Source organism: Podarcis muralis, chromosome 4 (assembly GCF_964188315.1).
Source record: "Podarcis muralis chromosome 4, rPodMur119.hap1.1, whole genome shotgun sequence".
NCBI lineage: Eukaryota > Metazoa > Chordata > Lepidosauria > Squamata > Lacertidae > Podarcis > Podarcis muralis.
Window position 1 is genome coordinate 72,715,346 of NC_135658.1, and position 22,319 is coordinate 72,737,664.

Here is a 22,319-nt window from a genome sequence, read left to right on the forward strand (position 1 = left end):
GAATGGCAGGAACTTTCCCTCCCCAACCTGGGGGGATTAAATGCCGCTGCAAGAATCACATTAGGGGGCCAACCTAAATAATGGAAATCAAGTATATTTCTCTCTAACCCTTCACCCACCCTGCCAACTTGCAAATCTGCAGAAAACTAGGTTGTTAATGGCTGGAATCTGGCTGATCTCACTGCATAAGCTGGTGCGGGTTGGTGCAGAATTGATGTTTTCTTATTATTTTCTACCAAAAATAAAGTGTGGGCAAATTTAACCTGACACATTTACTGTACTTCCATTTTTTTAAAGAAAAGAAAAGAAACAAAACTATCAGCATGAACTCTTATATGTTGGAATGACATCTGTTAGCGATGGCACAGCTGATCAACTGTTGTTGAACCGAGTCTGCAAGCTATTCATATTCCCAACAGCTGCTCTTGTATTCTTAGAACTAATGAAAACCTTTTCAAGTATTTCTGTAGCAAATCCCACCCCCAACCAGCCCAGCACAAATGGAAATGCAAAAGCCACTTTTAAGGTTTAAAAACGCTGCAAGATGTTTTAACAAAGCAATCGCCATGCAGAGGCTGAACTTTAAAAAGTTATGGAAGAGGAAATGTCTTCCTTGCCCTAATAAGGAAAAAACTCGGTTTCATCTCTAATTAGTTAAATTATTTTTTCCTCACTGGACCTCAGACAAATGATGTCAAATAGCAGACAGTCATTAGTTAAGAATGCAGACTTTAAATAGTCTAGCGGTAGAATATCAGTTCCCCGAGATGTGAAGAACAGACTTAAATGTTCACAAATCATGCAGCACTCTGCCAAGAGAGGAACGTTATATTCCAATAGAGGGATTCTTTGCACTACTTCAAACAGAAAACAAGCAATAGAAATATTCGTGGCAATTACTGTTGTGGCAGGATCTAAACAGTTAAACAAAAAAAAAAAGGTAAAGACCATCATTAAAGTTTGGCCCACTTTGCATGGGATATATTTCTAGCATGGATATCACTTCTGTGTAGGAGTATATTGGAATAAAGGGTTCCCATAATGAATCTTCGAAGCGCTTCCTATTATTAACTTTAAACGTTCCAAGGCAACAGGAGGGGATGCAGCTCATGCCTTGGCTAGACCTTTTGCCCTTTTCCTCCCAGCACCTGCTATGGCCTAGAGGACTTCAGTATTTCTCCACTGGTGGAGGGAGAGGGAGGAAAAGGACATCCTTCCCCCCCCCCTCCCGAAACGACGAAAGCGGCAGGCAGCACTGCCAGCTTGTGAACTGGCAAATCTACTCAGCCGTGCCTGTGCAAATATCACATAAACCCTACCACCTCTTCATATATATTAGGAACATGATTAGGGAAATCAATCAGATGTGATCTTGCCATGTTTGCACTTGTACACACAGAGAGAGGGGGAGAGAGAGCATGCAAAATTAACAAAAAGAAATCCTGTTAAAATTTAGCTCCAGAAACCTAAGTTCCATTTCTCGTTACATATCCAGACTTCACACCCACCTCATCCCAAAAGGTGTCCAAACACTGGTTTAGAGTGTGCACCAGTTCATCCACCAGTTCATCTCTGGCCAAGCCCACTTTTTTATGGCCAGAACCGTCTTCACCGCAAAGAGTGGCGTATACCCTGGCGCAAGCGTTCAGGACATCTGTGTAAGAGTGCTTGTTTACAACGGCTTTTATCTCGCTCAGAAATGTGTCCAAGTGCTGTGGATAAAACAAAAGTACCACAAATGTCATTAAACTATGAACCCATGGAACAAGCAAGATAGCATTCAATTTGGAACTCAGGCGACCTAGGTTCAAAGTCTGGCTACACAGCTAGACTGGTGACTGGGAGCAACTGCCGAGACCACATAACACCGGTCCTGAAAGATCTACATTGGCTCCCAGTACATTTCCAAGTACAATTTAAAGTTTTGGTGCTGACCTTTAAAGCCCTAAATGGCCATGGCCCAGGAGCGTCTCCACCCCCATAATTCAGCCCGGACACTGAGGTCCAATGCCAAGGGCCTTCTGGTGGTTCCCTCACTGCGTGAACTGAGATTACAGCGAACCAGGCAGAGGGCCTTATTGGTAGTGGCGCCCGCCCTGTGGAACGCCCTCCCATCAGATGTCAAGGAAATAAAAAACTATCTGACTTTTAGAAGACATCTGAAGGCAGCCCTGTTTAGGGAAGTTTTTAATGTTTGATGCTTTATCGTGTTTTTAATATTCTATTGGGAGTTGCCCAGATGGGCGGGGTATAAGTAATAAATTATTATTATTATTATTATTATTATTATTATTATTATTATTATTATTATTACTCCTCGTATAGCCTTGAGCAGGACACTGACTTGCATGGTTCATGGCCAGTCTGCAAAGGGAGAACAACAGTGACCTAATTCACAGAGATGGGGGGCATATGTTATTACTCAGGCTGAGTATACACTAAGATATTTATAGCACGAAAAAACATAGTTTTCCTCGATCCAGAATCACTCGCGGTCATCCTCAGCATGCTGCTTCCAGTCTAGCTTGATTCTAGAAGATGCCACTAACAAGGGGTGTGCTGACTTAATAGACATTTTGAATACCCTTCCCCTTGCTTTAAGTTATCCATGCCTTTTCCTCCCTGCACCTGCCCCAGGCGAATGAAGAAGGAAATGGCAACAGAAATCTGGGTAAACACTCACACTTACATCTGTTTGCATCTGTATTTAAACAGATACGCTATGGAGCAATGCAGAAACAATCTGCGGTGAGCTTTCTTTTCAGAATCAAACCAGTACTCAACAAGCATCTTATTGGGGCAAAAATGCCAGTACACGTGTGGGCTACAGAATCTAGTTCACGTGTGGACTATGGACAAAAACACAAGGACCAGGTTTCCATTGATTCTAGAATGCCATGCATACACAGCCTCACTCTTAGAGCACATGCACACAAGACCTTCCTATGTCACCAGTTCAAAGCTCTGGCACAAAGTTAGATGCGTGGGAAGGAATCCAAGGGAAAAGGTGTGACCTGAGAGGAAGATGCCATTCATGCGTAACTCAGGATTTCCCACATATGTACAGCCTGAGCAACTGCCCTCAAGATCACCATATGCGGGACACTTTTATGTCTTGGTGGCCCTTCTGGAGCACTGTGACGGGGGGAAAGGGCTGTCACCTGCCTCCAGCCCACAAACACCAACCCAACCACATGCATCAGCATGCACATGGATCAAAAAGGCTATAAAAACTCATCAGTTAAAATGAATTACAGCTCTGCAGACTGCAGTCTTACTCGGCAGGAGCTCCACATTTGCAAGAAATCAAGCCTAAACAAAGGCACGCAAATTTATTACAGACATTTGTGGGTTTTATCTATATTTTGGCATTTTGTTATGTCTACTGCTTTCAAAGTCTGGGTTTATTTTTTTAATAGCTGTCTTGTGCAATTTTATGCAAACTGCTTGGGTGGTTTTCCCCCCCCAATTAAATTGCTAAATAAATCTTGAGAAATAAATATAAAATCCTTTCTTGAAGTTTCTCTCTCTCTCTCTCTCTCTCTCTCTCTCACACACACACACACACACAAATAATTCACCTTGTCCAGGAGTTCAGCACTGCACAGCTCTAAATCAAAATACTGTGGAATGTGCAGGAGGTTTGTCACTTTTTCTGTATCTACAGAATACTGCAGAGGGGGGGAAAACAGGATATGAGTCAGCTGCTGAAATTCAAATGAATTATTTAATATGCACTCACAAGAGCAGCTGCTAGTTACCTTTGCCAAGAGCTGAGGAAGCACCACAATGAAGTGTTCAGTAATTCGAGTACAATCTTCCACTTGTATCTTCTTCTCCCTAGAAGACAGGATCTACAGACAAAGGCCTTTGTTGCAGTTATAGCATAAGCAGGTTGCTGATCTATGCTTAAGCTAGTTGTAGGGTTAAAACTTAATAAGGCAAAATGCTGGGGATGGAAGCTTCAGATTTTAATTAATTAAGCGCAGTATTTGAACAGTGTTTTGATTGCGGATTATGGAGTTTTTTAAAAGGCTATTGACTGGAAGGAAAAGTTGGCAGCTTTGCCATGCAGAATCTTTAGTTGTGCAAAGAAGTATTCCTTGTTTTGAGCCAAGGGACGTGGAGGGCAGATAAAGAAACCCCTGGGCATTCCAGTCGTATCAGGAACCTTGTGAACGAGTTCCAACACTTCTCAGTTCTGCGAACAAGCTATGCAGATCTCTTGACCCTTGCAGTATCAACAAGTCGGTGTGTTTGTCACTATAATTGGTAAACTGGGTTACTGCTTACAAGATCAGGAAACCACAATAGCTGCAGTTAAACATTTGCTTTCCCAGTCTGATCCTAGTCATGTTTATTCAGAAGATACTGCTGTGTTCTTCAACCTTGAACACCCTGATGTTGTTGGACTACAATTCCCAAGGTTAAAGAATACTGTGTTAAAATGCACGTACAGCCCACTCGTGTCTCTGCAGGAGAGAAGCACACTCCCTTATTGGATGTAATGGCCTTCAAAACAAGCATGCTTAGTACTGCAGCTTTCCTCTGAAACTGCAAGCAAATGAAAACAGAGCTGCTTTACAACTGCAGGCACTGGACATTAAGGTTCTGTGGGTGTTCTAAATACACTTGCCCTTTATTGCACTGATTAGACTGAAGGCTCTGTGCTCGTCTTGCAACCATGATTCTGTTCTGTCAATGCAGAGAAACCTGCAGCTGGGATCAATGGTGTGTGTGTGGTGTGAATCAAAAGCCAGATGATCAAAGCAGTATAACAAAACGCCACTCACTCTCCTGGTCCCTCCTCTCCCCACAGGAGGATGAAATTCAGCAGCTTCTCGAACGGTCGCTAAGATTATTTCAATAAGGACACGCTCATGGGCATCAGTCAGCGCTGAAAGCAAAATGACACACAGACGCCATTCGGTCTCTCATAGAAAGAGGTGGGAATCCTAGGGCGGTTAACACAGAAACTTTTCCTTTCTCCGGGCCATTTTGTTTTAAGTTAGCTAAAAAGCAACACTGGAAGTTTTTGAATAGATTTTCACCACGCAGGGCATTCAAGTTATTCTGCAGAACTTACTGTAACGCAGCACATAATGAAGGACAAAGCTCTCATAAAATTATTCAAGAAGGAAACAGATGAATTTAACAGAACATCAAAGTTCATTAGGCAAGAAAGACTAGCATACATATCCCAGTTACTGCATTACTTTGCTCTGAAGTAGCAATTAAGCTCCAAAGAGAACAATGAGGATTTTTATTGAGTGGACCACAAAGCAGAGCTCCGAGTGGAAGACAGAATCTCCATTTCGGTGCCAAAACTCCACACAGCATTTTAAACTGGTGCTTGATGAAAAAGGGTATCTGTTAATGAAAAAACACAACGCCTCTCATCCATTCTGGCCCTATAGTCCAATGGTTTGTATTGGATTGGCTGAACCCGAAGGCAGCAACACAAGTCGAAAGTGCTAAGTTCTCCTGACACACCTACCTTGTTCGTGACTATCGGCATTTCCCAATAAGAGAGCAGTCATGTACTCCCAGTCTTTCAATAAACTTGGGGCCCAATCCCAAAGGCTGTCTACAAGATACGTGACGTGGCTATGTAGCTAAAAATAAATAACAACAACAACAACTCAGACCTTCCAAAATGGTTCACTGAACATGACTTCCCACTATGATCTAATACTTGCTTGGGAAGAGGTGGATGAGGCATGTACAACACATGCTGGAGCCTTGTTTTATGTTATTCCTGCAGCAGATCTCCACTGTCAAACAGCCAGGCTGCTTTTTAAAGTGAACAGTGGCTTATCTCTTCAGCAGTGGAAGAGACAAGCCGCTATCTCTTCAAGCACAGTTCTTTCCCACGTGTGAATATTGCTGCTTTTGATTGCAGCCTATCATGTTAAAATTTTGCCAATATATATGAAATGAACTATCAGTAACAGGCAGCTCAAATTAAGGCCATGTATCGCACCTACATTCAACGAACAACCTTAATTCAATAAATAATCTGTGGTAATAATTTATTATGATTATTTATGAAAAGCAAACAGTTTATATCATGCAGCAAAACAGGTTAAAGTATTAGAATTCTTATGGTTTCTCAGAATGAGAGATCTCAGGTACGATTTTGAGCTTATATCGATTAATTTGTACTTCCACCTTCTGCCAAACTTAAAACCTGATGGCAAAATATGAATTGCTGTGGCACCTTAGCTTCCAGTCAGAAAATACACCCAGCCTTCTACCCATTCCAATAAAATAGCTAACTATTTTTCTAAGAACATAACCAAGCTCTTCCCTTCTGCACCTTCAGGCACCCTTCTTAAATATATTCTTCATGTGCCTACTTGTCCAAATCTTCCAGTCTACAATTACTTGAAAATATCAATCAATTGTCCAAATCTTCCAGTCTACAATTACTTGAAAATATCAATCACATTTTGAAACTTTACCTTCCAGTACACTTTTATCATCAAATCATTTCTTGTTATTATCACAATTCTTTTCTTCCCTCCCTCAAACCCTTACATTAACTCAACTTCATTAATTGGTCCTGATTTGTGAGACACCTCTGTGAATATTAGAAACTCATCTGTTCATCCAACACAGTATGCATTACCTTTACCTCACTTTCCAGGAAGAAATCTATTAGTGCTCTCAGCTGACTAGAATTGGGCTCCCACTTTGCATTACTTTTGGAGAATGCTTCAATTTCAATTTCCTGGATAATTAAACTGCCAACAGAAAAAGCGGACAATTAGATTCTGTTTTCAAAATTGCAATGCCTTGCCAGGTATATTATATATTCTAGCAGCACAATCCTAGAAATGTCTACTCAGAAGTAAGTCCCATATAGAGTTCAATGGAACTTGCTCACATTATGAAAATTACAACATTAATAAACATACGCTGATCCAACACATTAATTTTTTGAAGCTGTTAGGAGTCATGTGGCTCATAATAATCAGAACTCCAGCTCCTTCTGGTTCGAGCGAAAGGGCAAAAAGGGTTCAAGACAAGGGGTTGTATCCAGCAATGTAATTGGGCTTGTGGAACAACTTCCACTAATGCAGCTGAACTTCCTGTCCTTCTCCTTCTCCTGCCCCGTGCCCCCACCCAAATCTGCTTCTGTGGATTGGGGCAATTCCAAGAGCAGGTTGTTAGGGGTGAATACGGGGGGGGGGGGGAGGAGGCAGGAGGAGAACCACTGCATGAGCAGGTGTTGTTCTGCAATGACTTTGTTTTGCAGGCCCTCTTGCTAAAATCCAGAAAAGAACAAAACTGAAAGACTTTTAATTTATGGCAACAGCATATTGTTTCTGCATCAGCGTAGTTGTTGACTGTTATTTTACTTCTCTTCTCTTTCTATCATTTTAATTTTGATTTTTTTATGCATTTTTTCAACCTATCTGCTTATGGAAAATTAAACAAAAAGCATGATTGATTAAAAACGGGGGGGGGGGGCCTTGACTATAATAAATTATTTTCATCAACATGTCACAGTGGTAAGTAATAAAAAATCATCCCAATACCAATGGGGGTTATACTGCTTCCCTTTTATCATTCTAGTTCATTTCCCCTAATCCACATATTGTTACCAAGGCCCATTTACAAAGTTACTCCTGGGAGAGTGAGATTTTAACTTGACTGAAAAACTGGAACTTGTTTTAATCTACTGTCTCACTAAATTATTCAAGTTTTAGTTTTGGGTTTGTTTGTTTTTGGGGTTTGTTTGTTTTTTACTACGCAGCTGCATTGTGCAAGAAGAGACCCTTTGTGATTAATCAGAAAAGATAAACCATTCACAACAATCACAAGCAGATGCTGCTTGGCAAGAAATTGGCTCACTGGATAGAAATCAACAAGCAGAGAAAACAGAAGGGGGGAGAGAGAGAGAGAAACCCTATATAATATTTGACAAAAGCCAAAGGCAAAAAGTGTAAGCAGGAAGAGCGGGGAAAGCCTTTGTTCAAATCTTACTGCAGCCGTGAACTTACTAAATGGCACTATTATTCACTGGATTCCTTACCTGCCCTTCATCACAAAAGGTCCCAGAATTACAACAATATAAACACACACGATTGAAATCACTTAAAATACCGTATTTTTCGCTCCATAAGACGCACTTTTTTCCTCCTAAAAAGTAAGGGGAGATGTCTGTGCGTCTTATGGAGCGAATGTGTGGTCGATTTCTGGCTGCCATTCCAGCCCCTTGACCAGGCCTCCATTGTTGAATGTTCTGCAAGGGAGGCTGTTTGTTTCCCCAGCGATATGTGACTGGCTGATTATCTGTCTGGAAACTGTAGAAACAGCTCCCTTTCCTTTCCTAAAGAAGCTGCAGAACTGTGAGTTGAACCCCATAAAAACAGGATTTTTTCCCTTTGCAATGTAAGCTCAACAACTTTGAGCTGATTCTCAAAAAAGGGGGCTTTTCCCTTTTGCAAAAGAAGCTGCACAACTGTGAGCTGATCCTCAAAAAACTGGAGCTTTCCCCCTTTCCTCCTCTAAAAACTAGATGCGTCTTATGGTCAGGTGCGTCTTATGGAGCGAAAATTATGGTAATCAGTGTTAGGGAAGCCCCGCCCCTGTTCTCTCAGCAACCCTGACTTGCTTTACTGAAGTTTTGTGAGACTTTTGGAGTTAATGGGTAGGATCCTAAAGAACCACGAGGTGCAGGAAAAGTAGCCCTTCAGACAGATCTGCAAACACTTGTGTAAGACTTTGAGAAGCACTGCAGGAGATCGCTTCTATAGCCGTTCTCATGCTTTTTCAAGATGTCCACACGCAGAACATCATCTTTGGACGGCTTTTAAAAAAAACTTTTCTGATGCAGCACTGTCATGTGAGACTTGAGAAAGCCCTTGCAGGTGTGCAAGGTGGTGGAAGGGAACCCCCGGATCCAATTTCCAAAAGCCACTGCAAAGGCTCCTGGCTGAGCATGCTGGGAGAAGAAAAAAAGCCCTTGCAGGGGTAAACTGGAGGGGGAGAAAAGAGGGGAACAAGTGGTGCAGGGTGGATGGGGGCCGGAACAAAGCTGAGAAAAGGAAGCCAAGGAAGAACGGTGGAAAGAAAAGCAGTCATTGGGTAGGCGGGAGAGAGAATTGAGCAAGCAAACAAGGAAGGAAGGCATGCACCTGGGGTGAGAGAGGAAAACAAAGGACAAAATGGAAAACAAGAAATAGTGAGGGGGGGGAGGAGACAAACAAGAAAATCAGTGAAAGCAGGTCAGGAACAGAGTTGGCAAGACAACTGACAGAGCAGAGAGGAAGGAGAGATATAAAATGGGACAACCAATAGGAGGAGATGAAAAAGGTTGGCACATAAGGGAAGGGAAGACAGAGATGTGGGGTTGTGAAGGACTAAATGTTTGGAGAAGGGCCACAGCTCAATTGTACAGCATCTGGCTTGCATGCAGAAGGCTCCAGGTTCTCTCACCAGCATCTCCAGGTGGGGCTGGGAGGGCCCCCCTTTGACACCCTGGAAAGCCGCTGCTAGTCATTGCAGACCACAATGATCTAGACCAGTGTTTCTCAAGCTTGGGTCTCCAGCTGTTCTTGAGACTACAACTCCCATCATCCCCAGCTAGCAGGAGCAGCGGTCAAGGATGATGGGAGTTGTGGTCCAACAACAGCTGGGGACCCAAGTTTGAGAAGCAGTGATCTAGAGGGACCAATCAGACTTGGCATGAGGCAATTTCCTAAGAGCCACAGGAAAGTGGCCAGAGTGTTGAACTAAGTCTTGGGAGACCCAGATTCTGAACCCTACTTAACCCATGATGCAGTGTTCGAAACTCCCATTGTTCTATGTGCATTTTGCAACAGGGAATTTAATTAGCGAGTTCTTGAGCTCTGGGCGCAGTACTGTGCCTAGGATTTCAGATTAAAACTGCAGAGTGGAAGAAAAGGAAGAACTTTTTCTGCCTCCCTACTTCCAGCTACTCTCTGAAGACTGGAGAAGAGGGAAGGACTAGACCATATGAAAAATGAATAAAATAATATTTTAGTTGCAGTTCATTCATTTTCAGCTTTGTATTGTTATTAAAAAAGTGCACCTAGTAGACATTCCATTGTTGTGCCCATAACCTAGGTTTAAGGTGCCATTTAGCTCCTAGCTTTCATATCTCAGTTTCTAACACTGCCATGAAGCTCCCTGGGTGACCTTGGGCCAGTCACCGTCTCTCAGCGTAACTTACCTCACAGGGTTGTTGTGAGGATGAAATAGGGAGAGAACCATGTATGCCACCTTAAGCTCCCTGGATAAAAGGTGGGATCCAAATGTAATGAAATAAATAAAGCCAGGCAACATTTTGTAGCAAGCCTGCACATCAGTCCGTGTATATAAATTATAATTGCAAAATATCATTAAAGAGCCAGATCCAGGCATTCGGCCTGCAACGTTCCTCAGTGAACCCTAACAATGTCTCCTCACTATTACACCCACAGGAAGCATCTCTGGCAAGGGAGGGAGGGGACACCTTAAAAAGAGGTCCCTTTAAAGTCAACTTTCACACTGAAGGAAATGGCATTATGCTCAAAATTATATGATAATCACACAGGCAGGCAGATAATTCTGGATTCCTTCCAACAGACATCTAACACAAAACAGACAAGAAATAGGTGGGAAATATTCACAGAAGAACTCAATGTGGATGAAAATTCACCTGGGTTCTATACTCTCTGACGGCATCCAAAGGAAAGTAATTAAATCTATGAAAGACCAAAGAACTTCCCATCTGGAGGCACAGAAAGAACTAAGGAAAATTTTACCAAGTAAAAAGAAAAGAAGGAGAACGAACTAAGAAATGCAAGCATCGGCAAGACAAATCAACAGACAAAAGCAGCTGAAGTTAAGGCCTGGTGAAACAAAACTGATTTTCACCGATTTATCTTTTTTAGCAGAGAGTATAGCTGCCCTAGCCCTAACCATGTACACACACACACACACACACACACACAAAAGTATGCATAAAAATAACCTAGGACTGGTTGTCTGAGTGAGTGTATATTTGGGCATCCCACCACATGCTTAAGGATCAACATTTCTACTAATGCAGTTCTTTGGTTACTACGTTTGCATGCTTATTTTACACCGGTGAAGATTGGACCGAATGGAAATGTAACAAGAATCAGCCTAGACCACAATCACTCAAAAGAGAAGTGTGTGTGGTGTGTGTGGTGTGTGTGTGTGTGTGTGTGTGTGTGTGTGTGTGTGCGTGTGTTGAATTACGATGCTTATAGCATATGAAAGCGCAGGCTCTGCTGTTATGGAGCCAACCAAGTGCCAAATAAAAATAGTCACACTGAGGTACCTGTTATAAAGAAACTCCCCAGCTGCTACAGCCAGTGGTCGGTGGGTGGCATAAACAAACTGGTATAAGGTTTCACAGTCTTCAGATGACAATGCATCTTCATAGTTCCTGTACAAAGACATGGTATTAACTATGTTTTGTCAAAAAGGGCATTGGTACACACATTAACAGCATAACCCTATACATTTACCCAGAAGTCTTCCTCTGTGAATGGGGCTTGCTCCTTGGTAAGCATGCATAGGATTGCAGCCTAAGCCTGTAAATACTTTGGGTTGGGGCTTAATTGTACATTACTTTCTTGGAGCGGATAGTGTTTAGTCACTAGACAGCTTTGGACTTATCTATATCCACATGGAGTCATGAGACTTCTTCTGTCCGTTCTGCTGCGGCCGGAGAGAGACCACAAAGTTCTGTTCTAAGCCTTCTGAGCACTGTATCCTATAAGCCTTCCATAGCATATGGCATCAAATTATATTTCGATGGCAGAAACTTTTATGCCAGTGTAACATGCGAGGCTCTCTGGGAATCGACAAACAATCATGGAAAAGAATGAATAAGGTAATTTGGTTACATATTTAGAGCACGAGGTGAACATCAGGCAAAGATGTCAACAGAAGCAGTGTTCTGACATTCAGTCGCGCATGTGAAAGATTAAGTGGGGCTGGAGTTTGCAAGCCAATATCCCCAAGGCACATCAGCTGCTCTTGAGATCTTGGCACAATTAACTCTCCCACCGACTGGAAATCCCAATATGCCAGGGCTCCTGCTCACAGCGAAGTTTGCAACGAACTTAAAGACTCGAGACCTTTCTGCTAAGCGGAGAAAGATCTCGACAGCAGCCAGCCTGTGAGGGACATTATTATTATTATTATTCTTCACTGTGTTTGTACCCCACCTTTTTCTCCAAGGAGATCAAGGTGGCACACACAGTTCTCCCCCTCCTTATTTAATTCCCACAACCACCCTGTGAGGTAGGTTAGGCTGAGAGGCAGTGACTGGCCCAAGATCACCCAGTGAGTGGGGTATCAACCCTGGCCTGCCAGGTCCTAGTCCAACATTCTAACCACTGCAACCACACTGCCTCTCACTGGGAGTGGGGCTTGCATTGCACCCCTGCCCCACCCCAAATTTAACCCTTTGCATGATCAGTCAAATACCAGAACATGGCTAAGCACTTCAAGAAATAATAAAATTTATTTCCAACCATTTTGAAGATAAGAGAGTGGTTGGAAAGGGGTCATAGTTTAGCCTTTATTATTTATGTGCTTCTGTACTTTCATACTACCCTTCGCCACAACAGTCACAGGGGGATTTGCAGCAAAATAAAATGCAACAGCAAAGCATACTACGTGCTACAAAAATCAATTAAAACTACTATTTTTCATATAAAAGGTTCCAGGTTTAACCCCTGTCATGGGCTATTAAATCACCTCTCAAGGCAGGGTTGGAGAAACCTATGCTGCTCTTGAACCATGAGAAGTAACTGCTAGTCAGAATATACAACAGGGAGATGGGTCAATGGCCTAGCTCTGGATAAGACAGCTTCACATGCTTGAAGACTAACTAGCTAGCTCACAGAGAAAACAAATCCACCACATTCATACCACTTAAGGCTATCTCTAAAACCAGGAGGGGTACTTGGTTTCCCCCCTCAAACCTTCAGGTCAACAATGCAGTTCCAGTGAGAGATTTCATTGCATTGGTTTTTTTAAGGAGTTTTTAACACCCACTTCTGAAACATCACAACCCTATGTAAAATAGCTAAATTGAAGAGTTCATACGAGTCCCAACACAAAGAAATTTTTCAAACAATGCCTCTGCCGCCCTGTGAGCAATGTTGTACCCCTTGCATGTTAAGGCAGCGCAGCTCCTTAGCAAATGACCATCTATCAAAGTCAAGCCTTGCCCCTATCTTGTCCTGTCCCCTAGCAGCTAATTAGCTGGCAGAACAAGCATCCCACTAGCAACTAGTTGACTGGACCTCAAGTTTCTGTGAGTGGGACAGAGTTGCAAAGCAAAAGCTCTAGGAAACCACACTTTGGCTAAGTGTCTGCTCTCACTGTAAACAAGGCAAGAGCAGAGGGTTGGAAGCACAAAGGGATCTGAGGAGTCAAGGCAGACTCAGAAAAACTGCAAGCTGATCATTATCCTACTGTCCATCATTTGCAGAGAGCTGCTTGTTATTTTATTTTTGTTTCTTGTGCTTTTTAAAAAATAAAAGTTTCTTACACAAATGATTTCAAGCACAGTAGATGCAGCTTCACCATGAAAATGCATACCAGGCATCACAGAATGAAAAAAACAACCAAGCTTTTCAGAAGCCTAGAAAACAATCAGACAATGCCTCTGAAATGTCATTTCCCTATGTATGTGTAGTTCTGCACTGGACAAGAATCAGATATACGAAGCTGCATGCAAAATTGTTGGAAAGTATGCCAAGGTATTTACTAGGAAAGAAAACCTATGCTTTGCTATGTAACATTACAGAAGCACCCATGAAGTCAACCTTTAAAAAACAAAAAAAAAAAAAAAAACCCTAAACATTTAGCTTAGTGCATTCTAAAAATAGTGATGTTCTAAAAATATTTTAAATAAGCTCTTTTTATGTGTTGTGAATTGATTTTCCCTAAATGTATCACTTATTTGTTAAAATATTAATAGACTACTATTTGATTAAAAAATATCAAAGCTATTTACAACAGATGAGATGAGAATCCTTGCTGGCTTTGGAGCATATAGACACTGCAGGTGGGGTGTAACTTCTGCATTAATGGTTTGCCAATTGGGACTAATATTCTTAATTTTTAAAAGGCAGAGGGGAAGAATCAGTTCTCTCTCCTCCTCCTCAACTAATTTGGCCGTTGTTTACTGGAGATACCAACATAACTACAAAGTAAATAGTGGGTTTTGTTTTTCAAAATAAATAAATAAATACCAGTTAATGGAGTCTGCTCCTTGTAAAGGTCGATACCCAGTGGTGTCTTATTTTACCTCAGAAAGAGTGGCTCTGTTTTGTAGGCCATGAACCAGAAATTACACATTCAAGGAATACTTCATTGAGAGCAATGCTTCTGCTGCAAATATACGGAATGCCAAGTGCCAGATAAAGGTTAAGCCAGAAGGGCCTGCCGGTATTTAGCCGTCTAAAAATAAGTCTTGCCTTCGCATACCAAATCCGCGTTATATCATTTTCCTCCATATTTCACTGTGACTGAGCACAAACAGAACACGTAGCAGAGAACTGAAGGTGGGGCTCTCTAGGGAAGCAACGGAAGCTTAGTTTCCTCTGGGCATTTCCACCCTCACCAACAGAAATCTCAAAAGGATCTCGTTTATTTTTATGGAGGTGACCTTGGCAAGATGGCAGCATAGGAGTTCCGAAAGCCTAGAATGGTCTTCAGCTTGTATCTGGTTAAAAAAATAATAGTGAAGGGAACATCCACAGTGCTTCACCCATGATGACAATGTTAAAGTACCTCAATTGAAAGTATAAATCCAAAGAAAGCTGGTGAGAGACAAGAAGAACAGGAGACGAGTGAAGGGAAGGGTGCAAAAGACAGATCTTGGAAGAAAAGTGTGGCTTAAGTGGCAGGATGATGCCATATTCTAAGTACTGTAAGATCAGAGGAGGCTTTGCACCAACTGAGGTTGGGTATGTGATTAATTTTTTCATCGTAGAACTTGAGGGAGTATTTGGACTCTCACAGACTTTCTCCCATCACATATAACCACAAGCAAGTACGCTGATTTTTAAATAGGCATAGTTCATTTCCAAGCTGTCAACAGAGACACTTTCTTGTAAAGTGGAACTGCAACTGAAAAATAGTGGTTTTATTTTTCTCTGTCCAGTGGGCCAAGTCATCTCTGTCAAAAAGGGGTCAGAGCTGGCAAACCTGCTGGAGCTGGAAAAAGAATCTCCTCGCCACCAATGCCATCTGAGCCGCCAGTGACAATGTTGGGCTTTAAACAACACATGGAAGAAAGGAATAATCTAAATTATACTGTAATTTTCTTAGAATTTAAAGGAGTTCCAGTCGTGGGATGGAAAGCAAAAATATAGGCTCAGTACCTGCAGTTCAAGGTATCATGTGACTTTTATAAAAACCTACCACGATTAGCTCCACAGTACAGTCATTTTCCTACTTCAAAGACTGCCTTGTCAGGACAACACTAAAGAATGTTTTAAAAGTGTGATGTATTTCTGGACAATACTGACAAGGCAGATTTTCCACACTCCTTCCCTATATTTCCTGCCGGCTAGATCTCCCTGCTTTTTACCAGCCAAAATTCCTTCCTCCTCTAGTGTTAAACCCTTTCGCTATTTGTAGATCTATGCTCACACACCAATATTCCCTTCTAGTATTTCCCCTTCAGTCATCTCTTCCAATTGCCTAATCACTAAAGTGGGGCTTGTTTTCAATGTTGTTTTCCGAACTCGCCGAACTTTAGCCCAGTATTTCCAGTGCTCCTAAGTTAATAAAGTACAACGAAATCATTCTAGCGTACTCTGCATGCTAAGAAGGCAATATCTCATCCCTCATCTTCATGAAGGACTGTTATATCCCTGTTTCATGCCAGCTGTTGCCTCTGAAAATCTGAGCTAAATGCAGGGCGATAAAACTCATGGATGATTTTTAACACACTCTCTCTCAACACACACATACACATAGCTGAAGCAGTGTAAAGTGGTTGATAAACACGAGCAGTGCTGAAGAACTTTGGGGGGGCTCCTGCTGGATCCTGCCTAGAGGTGTCAGATCTGAAGCAAAGACAACCAGGAGGACAAATCTGTAGAAAAGTAAACCTATGAATTAGCAAAACGACCCAGAGCATTCCTATGACTAAGTCGCCCCGGGTTTAACTAGTCTACAATGCCAAGACAGCTGAGCATTTGTACTCAAATCCTTGCTGCACAATAGGAATGTCATGAACACCCGGGATTATAATAAATCGTGTCACCTGGATTTAGAGCCTCTCTTCTGGTGCAAAGGCATGAAAAGCATTTGTTCAGTTCAGAATTCTATACAGTCGTAGCCTTGGTTAGCAAACGACTTGCGAGTCGAACGTTTTGGATCCTGAACGGTGCAAACCCGGAAGTGAGTGTCCCAGTTTGCGAACGTTCTTTTGGAACCCAAATGTCCGGCATGGTTTCTGTGGCTTCCAATTGGCTGCAGGAGCTTCCTGCAGCCAATCGGAAGCCACGCCTTGGTTTCTGAACATTTTGGAAGTCGAATGGACTTCCAGAACGGATTCCGTTCGGCTTCCAAGGTACCACTGTAATGGAAGTGGAAGGCTTTAAAAAAAAAGTTTGCTGCAAATTGCTAGACTTGCTGCAAAGAATTTCATTTGATGTAAGATGGATTTAAGATGGTTAACGCTGAGCTTGCCAAAAAGAGAAATATGCTTTTGAAACCTTTCCGCATACTATTTAGCATCATCTCTGTCTTCCCTGAACACACCTTCTCAGTAATTAGACCAAATCCACAGGGCTCTATGTAACTTTGGAGAACCAGCTCAGCAACAGATGGAAGAAGAAACAAAGGCAACAACAAGGCAATCTCTCGACTCTACTAGGATTTTAAATAGGAAAAGGAGAACTACATTCACATTTCACAGATACAGAAATATGTGTTAGGATGCGCTTGAATTCTTTTCTTCAGACAAAAACTCTTTGGTGTTGCAGGTTTAGGTTTCAGGCTGCAATCCTATGCATGCTTACCTGGGAGTAAGTCTCCTTGAACTGAATAGGCCTGACGTATGAATAGGCAGTCCAATAATTGAGTTCTGCTTTCCTAATAACATGTGTTGTTCTTTAAACACTTGGACTATAGTTTGCACTGTGCAGCGACAACAGCAAAGTCAGAAATGCTGAACAGCTGCAGTGCCAATGCAATGCTTGTCAGTTCAGCTGTAGAACAAGAGTAACATTTAAATGGTTTAAAAATCATCATTGTATAATAACAAAGGCACATGACCCCTCTTAGCACAGGAACAAAATGAGCACAGAGACAACTGCACTGTACTTTGTTCTACTATCAATGCACCAGGAAAAAGCAAACATCACACAGAGATGACACTATGGCGATGTCCACAGGGATCATCTGTCTGCCGTGGGAGTTGCTTGAACAATGGCTCCCCCAGAATTGAAAAAGGGAAATTGTAGCACAAAACCAATGTGAACACTGAATAGGTAACCAAACCGGTTAGCATCTATTCACTGCTGTAATATATACACAAATGAAATAACCCCAGCAGTGCCAGACAAACTAAGGCTTAGATCTTACAAACTGCAAGGCAAAATTTATTAGTGAAACAATTTGACGATATTGCACTATTACTTGCGGTGAACTAACCATATCCCAAAGAGGTCACCCACCGAAAGTGGCAAAGTGTGTATTTGAGCCCCTACTCCCTTTTTCACAAACTGGTAACCTTGTCTGAAATATCACAGAAAACTGCCTGGATGAATATAGAGTCGTACCTTGGAAGTCAAACAGAATTCGTTTCGTAAGTCCATTTGACTTCCAAAACCAAACCGTGGCTTCTGATTGGCTGCAGGAAGCTCCTGCAGCCAACTGGAAGCTGCACCGGACGTTCGGCTTCCGAAAATGGTTCCAAAACTCAGTTCCGGCTTTCGATCGTTCAGGAGCCAATTTGTTCGGGAGCCAAGGTGTTTGAGATCCAAGGTACGACTGTATCCGCACAATCATGTGTGGATAGGGGTGAGCCGCCATCTCACTGCTTGCGGGTGTCATTTTAGAGCAGAGGTATCCAACTTAATACCTTTTCTAAGTTGTTTGATTCCAGCTCCCATCAGCCCAGCCAGCATTCCATCAGGGATGATGGGAACTGCAGTCAAAAAATTATCCAGAAGGAAACTCATTAGCTAGCCCTGTTTGGGAAGACTGGCATAAGAATTGCCATACTCAAAAGAAGAGAAATGCTCCTAACAGGTTTATGTTAGATAAATCCAAAAGTAAAGTCACATTATTTAAATAAATATAAAAACAATCCATAATGCTATAGAATGTGCTAATCTTTGCAATATGCTGTGTTCAGATTCATAATAAATCTGAGAAATTTGGCACTCACATTCATCTATGCACAGTTGCAGATGTGGCACAATATGAGGGATTTCTCTATTATTTGCACTCAGCCATCATCATGCTGTAGTTTGCACAACCGCAAAAAGGTGGCACTGTGAACTACAGTGTGCAGAGAGGCAATGGATGGACAGCCCAGGCTCCTTCATGCACACCCAATCACCACGGAGGGACAAGTCTGAACAGGCTGTGACAGCCCCCTAGCTCCTCCACCTGCCAGCCTCAGGGCCTCAGATCTTCCAGCCACCCAGTGCCTCTGCTGCCTGCTTTCCTCCTCACTGGTTGGCCTGGGCCTCTACTGCTGCTACCAGCACTGACGTGGGTTATCATTAAGAGTCAGCCTGGGCACAGAGGGGAAGAGGAAGCTGCCCAGAAGCAACAGCCAGCCTCAGCATCTGTGAATAGGATGAAGTGCAGCAGCAGCACAGGGACAAGAAAGTTGACCAGAAACAGCAGCTCTCCTCCCTTGGGATCCACTGTTCACCAATCAACGTAAAGAGTGGCAGAAGCAGCAGTGCAGGGGCAAGCCACCCAGAAATGGCAGCTAGCCAGTCTTGGGATCCAGAGCAGCATGGGGTGGAAAGGGGAATGTCTAATCTCTAATGGGTTACTGTGGGGGAAACTAGGGAGAGTGGGAGGGGAGGGTTGGTGAGCACAGTAAGCAAGTGTGCAGCCCCAAGTCTTAACCAGTTATCATTTGCGTCTTGCACCCAAGTAGACTTTAGATTTGAATGAAAAAGTTATTTACTGTGACATAAGCATCAAGAGTTTCATGGCTTGAACTGCTACTTCATGGTCCCTGTCCAGAGTCATGGACACAAGTCGATCCTAATGGATGCAAAAAAAAACATTAAGAAAAATGTAAAGATTCTGTTCTGGAGGTCTTTGCTGAAGAAGTTATACTTTTCGACAGACTGCATGCTTTTGAGATTACGCTGGTTTTTTCAGTTTGATTAAGCTAGAGTAAAATCTGCAAGTTGAGATGGCCACAATGAAATGCATGCAGGGAGAGAGAAGAATAACTCCTTAGTGGCCCATATTTGAAAAGCAAATAAGTATTGTGTTTGTGACATAGAACTCATGGCCCAGAACTGTTCCACTTTTTTTTTTTTAGTTTGGGTGGTGATTGCTCTGACTTGCAATGGATGGTTTGCAGCACCCCCTGCAGGCTTCAAGATCAGCATTCTTCAGTTTAAAGGTGTCACTGATTTCTCAAGTTGGTACAGTGGACACTCGGGTTGCAAACATGATCCGTGTGGGAGGCACGTTCGCAACCCGCAGCGTTCGCAACCCGCAGTGCTGTGAGAGCCGAAACCCAGAAGTAACCTGTTCCGGTACTTCCGGGTTCAGCACAGTGCGCAACCCGAAAACGCGCAACCTGAAGCATCTGTAACCCGGGGTATGACTGTAAATCCCAAATACATAGATGAGTCTCACTACTGCAGAGATAGTCAAAAGTACAAAAACACAGCTTCCCTTAATTGGGATCACTTTAAAAAAGAAGAAGCACTTTTAGTCTTTTCTGATAATAGTTCAATAGACTACATCATTAGAAGTTTAATTTTCACATTCCAAAATGGGAACTCTGGCCTTATTAATTTCCCTTCTGTTTTGTTGCTAAGTGATCCATGTCACAACAAACAAGACTGGAGTATGGCACAAAAATATATTAGAAACATTCCAATACTTGTCTATTAGTATATACATACAGAAAGGGTCCAAAATGTTCTACCTTTTTTTTTTTACAGTAATTGGTCTCATGTGGTCATTGAAGACAAGCTTTATAAATGGGAATGGGTTGTCTGTACTTTAATTAGGAGTTTTTTTTAAAAAAAATCCCCCATCTATTACAAGAAAAAGGAGTGTCCTCCCTTTTGTAGACTATGATTCAAGACTATGATTCAAAATCCCCACTGATTCAATCTTGGATTCCCCACTGATTCAATCCTGGCATTCTTGACTGCAAAGTACCAAAACGTCCTGTGAACACTGACATATGCTAGCAATGCACACAGTGTTTCACGTCTCTGCACAGCAATTCAAACAAAGTTGATGAAAACGAAAGACAAGGCTCCAAATGGGTTGTGTTCATATGAACCTCTCTCTAAATAAGAACCTGCTTTTCCAAGCCTGCTTTGTGTCCAAAGAGGAATACTAAACCAAGTCTGATCTGCTCCGATCTGTCCTCTTTCAATGTGGCAACATGATCAGGGCACTATCCTTTAAGGTCTCTTGCCTGAGAGTCAAGGAATCCCCATTAGTGTTAAATGGATGTAGACTGGAGGTCAGGCAGTCATCGTAACATGTGCAATTAGGAACAGCTTTCCAGCAATAATGGCAAAACCACAGCATGCCTATCCCACGGAGCATACATGTAAAAAGGAAGGCTTGCATCTTCCAGCTTCACAGATTGGTTATGTCTAAAGCATAGACTAAAGCTAGTTTAACTCACCTCCTCTTCCCAGAGAAGCCTGGGAACTGAATTCTTGCGCAGAGCCCTAGCACCCTGGCCAAACTAAAACTCCCAGCATTGGGTCACAGGCAGAAGGGAAACCATGTCATTTAAAGTCGCATATATACAATATACCATTGTATATCAGCTATAAAACACTTCCCATTTAAAGTTACATGTAGTTTACACCTTGTACACCATTGATAGGCCTAAAGTGATACAGGATTCAGGGTTTAATTCTGAAAATGGTCAGCCCTCCAAGGCAAACCAACCAGAATATTCAATCTGGGAGACACTTATTGTTCAAGCTCACCTTGAACCTGCAAGTGAAGAGATCCATTTTACAACCCAGCGCTTTCTGGCCAAATATTCCCTGCAGGCCCTGAAGGCACTTCAGTCGGACGTCAGGTTGCTGGAATACAAGATGAAATAGAAGATGGAGTTCACTGATGAGACTATGCAACTACTGGTGTTATTCAAAGGACAAAAAAACATTCAAAACATTCAATTGGCACTCGGCGAACGTTTTCCCCAAACTATGACCTTTGTGCAGTCAACAGAGCACCATTCATGCACAAAACTGAGGTATCAGCAGGCTTGAGGCAACCCTGACAATTACAGAACTACAAAAATCTGCAGCGGGGTGGGTGGGAATAAGAGGGAAACAAACCTCCCCAAATAGTCTGATGAGGGCTGATCATACTCAGTGGCCGCCCAACAGGATATGCCTACTATGAAAGGAAAGGAAGGAATAGAAAACCAGAGCAGAAAGAGGAATGGGGACTGGGAGATGGTTGGCTAGCTGGTTCGAACCCTGAATGAGAGCACACAACGCTGCAATATTTTGTTGCAGGTCCCACTTGTGCAAACTCGGGTGCTCAGATGTGATGGCTTGTGTATGCTCTTCACAAAAGCACCCTCTGCTCACTCAGAGAGATATTTACAGTTCTTTATTTTACATATGTAGAAGCAGCACAGTACAATCGTGCATCCGAATCGTCTGGTTCAGATTCGGGGAGTGGTCTTCTCCGGCTTCTCCTCCAACAGAAAAGGCGGGGAAGCTTCACGGGACGTCTCTTGCGCTTTAGCCCTCTCCTTTCCTGTGCAGAAGGCACAGGCATAATCTCTCAGTCTGTTCCTGAACTTCCTGTGCGGTGCTGGGGCTCTGCTTCAGCATCCGAGAGCCTTCACGCCTCCTGGCTCTCTCCCTCTTCCCCTTCCGTCACTTCCTCTTTGTCTCCTTCAGACTGTTCCGGCTCTGACTCATCTTCTCCCTTCCCCCCCCCCAAGGCGTTCCTTGCCAGTCCCGTGACATCAGGTGGTTATGTAACCGGAACAGGATTGCGAAGAAATAGCAGTGAGTGATTAGCACACTCTGGGGAACCTCAGGGAAGTAGAGGGGAACTCTTTAGGGTTTTCCCTAAAGGAGCAAAAAACAAATAAA

At 42.7% G+C, this 22,319-nt stretch overlaps 1 protein-coding gene across 7 annotated transcripts in view; it reads right to left on the bottom strand.

Annotated features, from left to right (window-relative positions):
* The window catches only part of LOC114596334 (cohesin subunit SA-2-like), a 59,392-nt gene that overhangs the window by 18,562 nt on the left and 18,511 nt on the right, over window positions 1–22,319 (bottom strand). For 3 of the 7 annotated variants that reach the window (XM_028727791.2, XM_077927553.1, XM_077927554.1), the window contains 9 exons: window positions 21,189–21,287; window positions 19,172–19,251; window positions 11,321–11,428; window positions 6,638–6,746; window positions 5,498–5,615; window positions 4,794–4,897; window positions 3,762–3,854; window positions 3,582–3,671; window positions 1,509–1,712 (listed from right to left, as the gene is read on the bottom strand). In XM_028727791.2, coding sequence (XP_028583624.2) covers window positions 1,509–1,712; window positions 3,582–3,671; window positions 3,762–3,854; window positions 4,794–4,897; window positions 5,498–5,615; window positions 6,638–6,746; window positions 11,321–11,428; window positions 19,172–19,251; window positions 21,189–21,287 — 1,005 coding nt within the window. Of the gene's footprint in view, window positions 1–1,508; window positions 1,713–3,581; window positions 3,672–3,761; window positions 3,855–4,793; window positions 4,898–5,497; window positions 5,616–6,631; window positions 6,747–11,320; window positions 11,429–19,171; window positions 19,252–21,188; window positions 21,288–22,319 lie in introns of all 7 variants that reach the window. The other 4 variants (XM_028727790.2, XM_028727787.2, XM_077927555.1 and 1 more) reach the window with 3 other exon arrangements.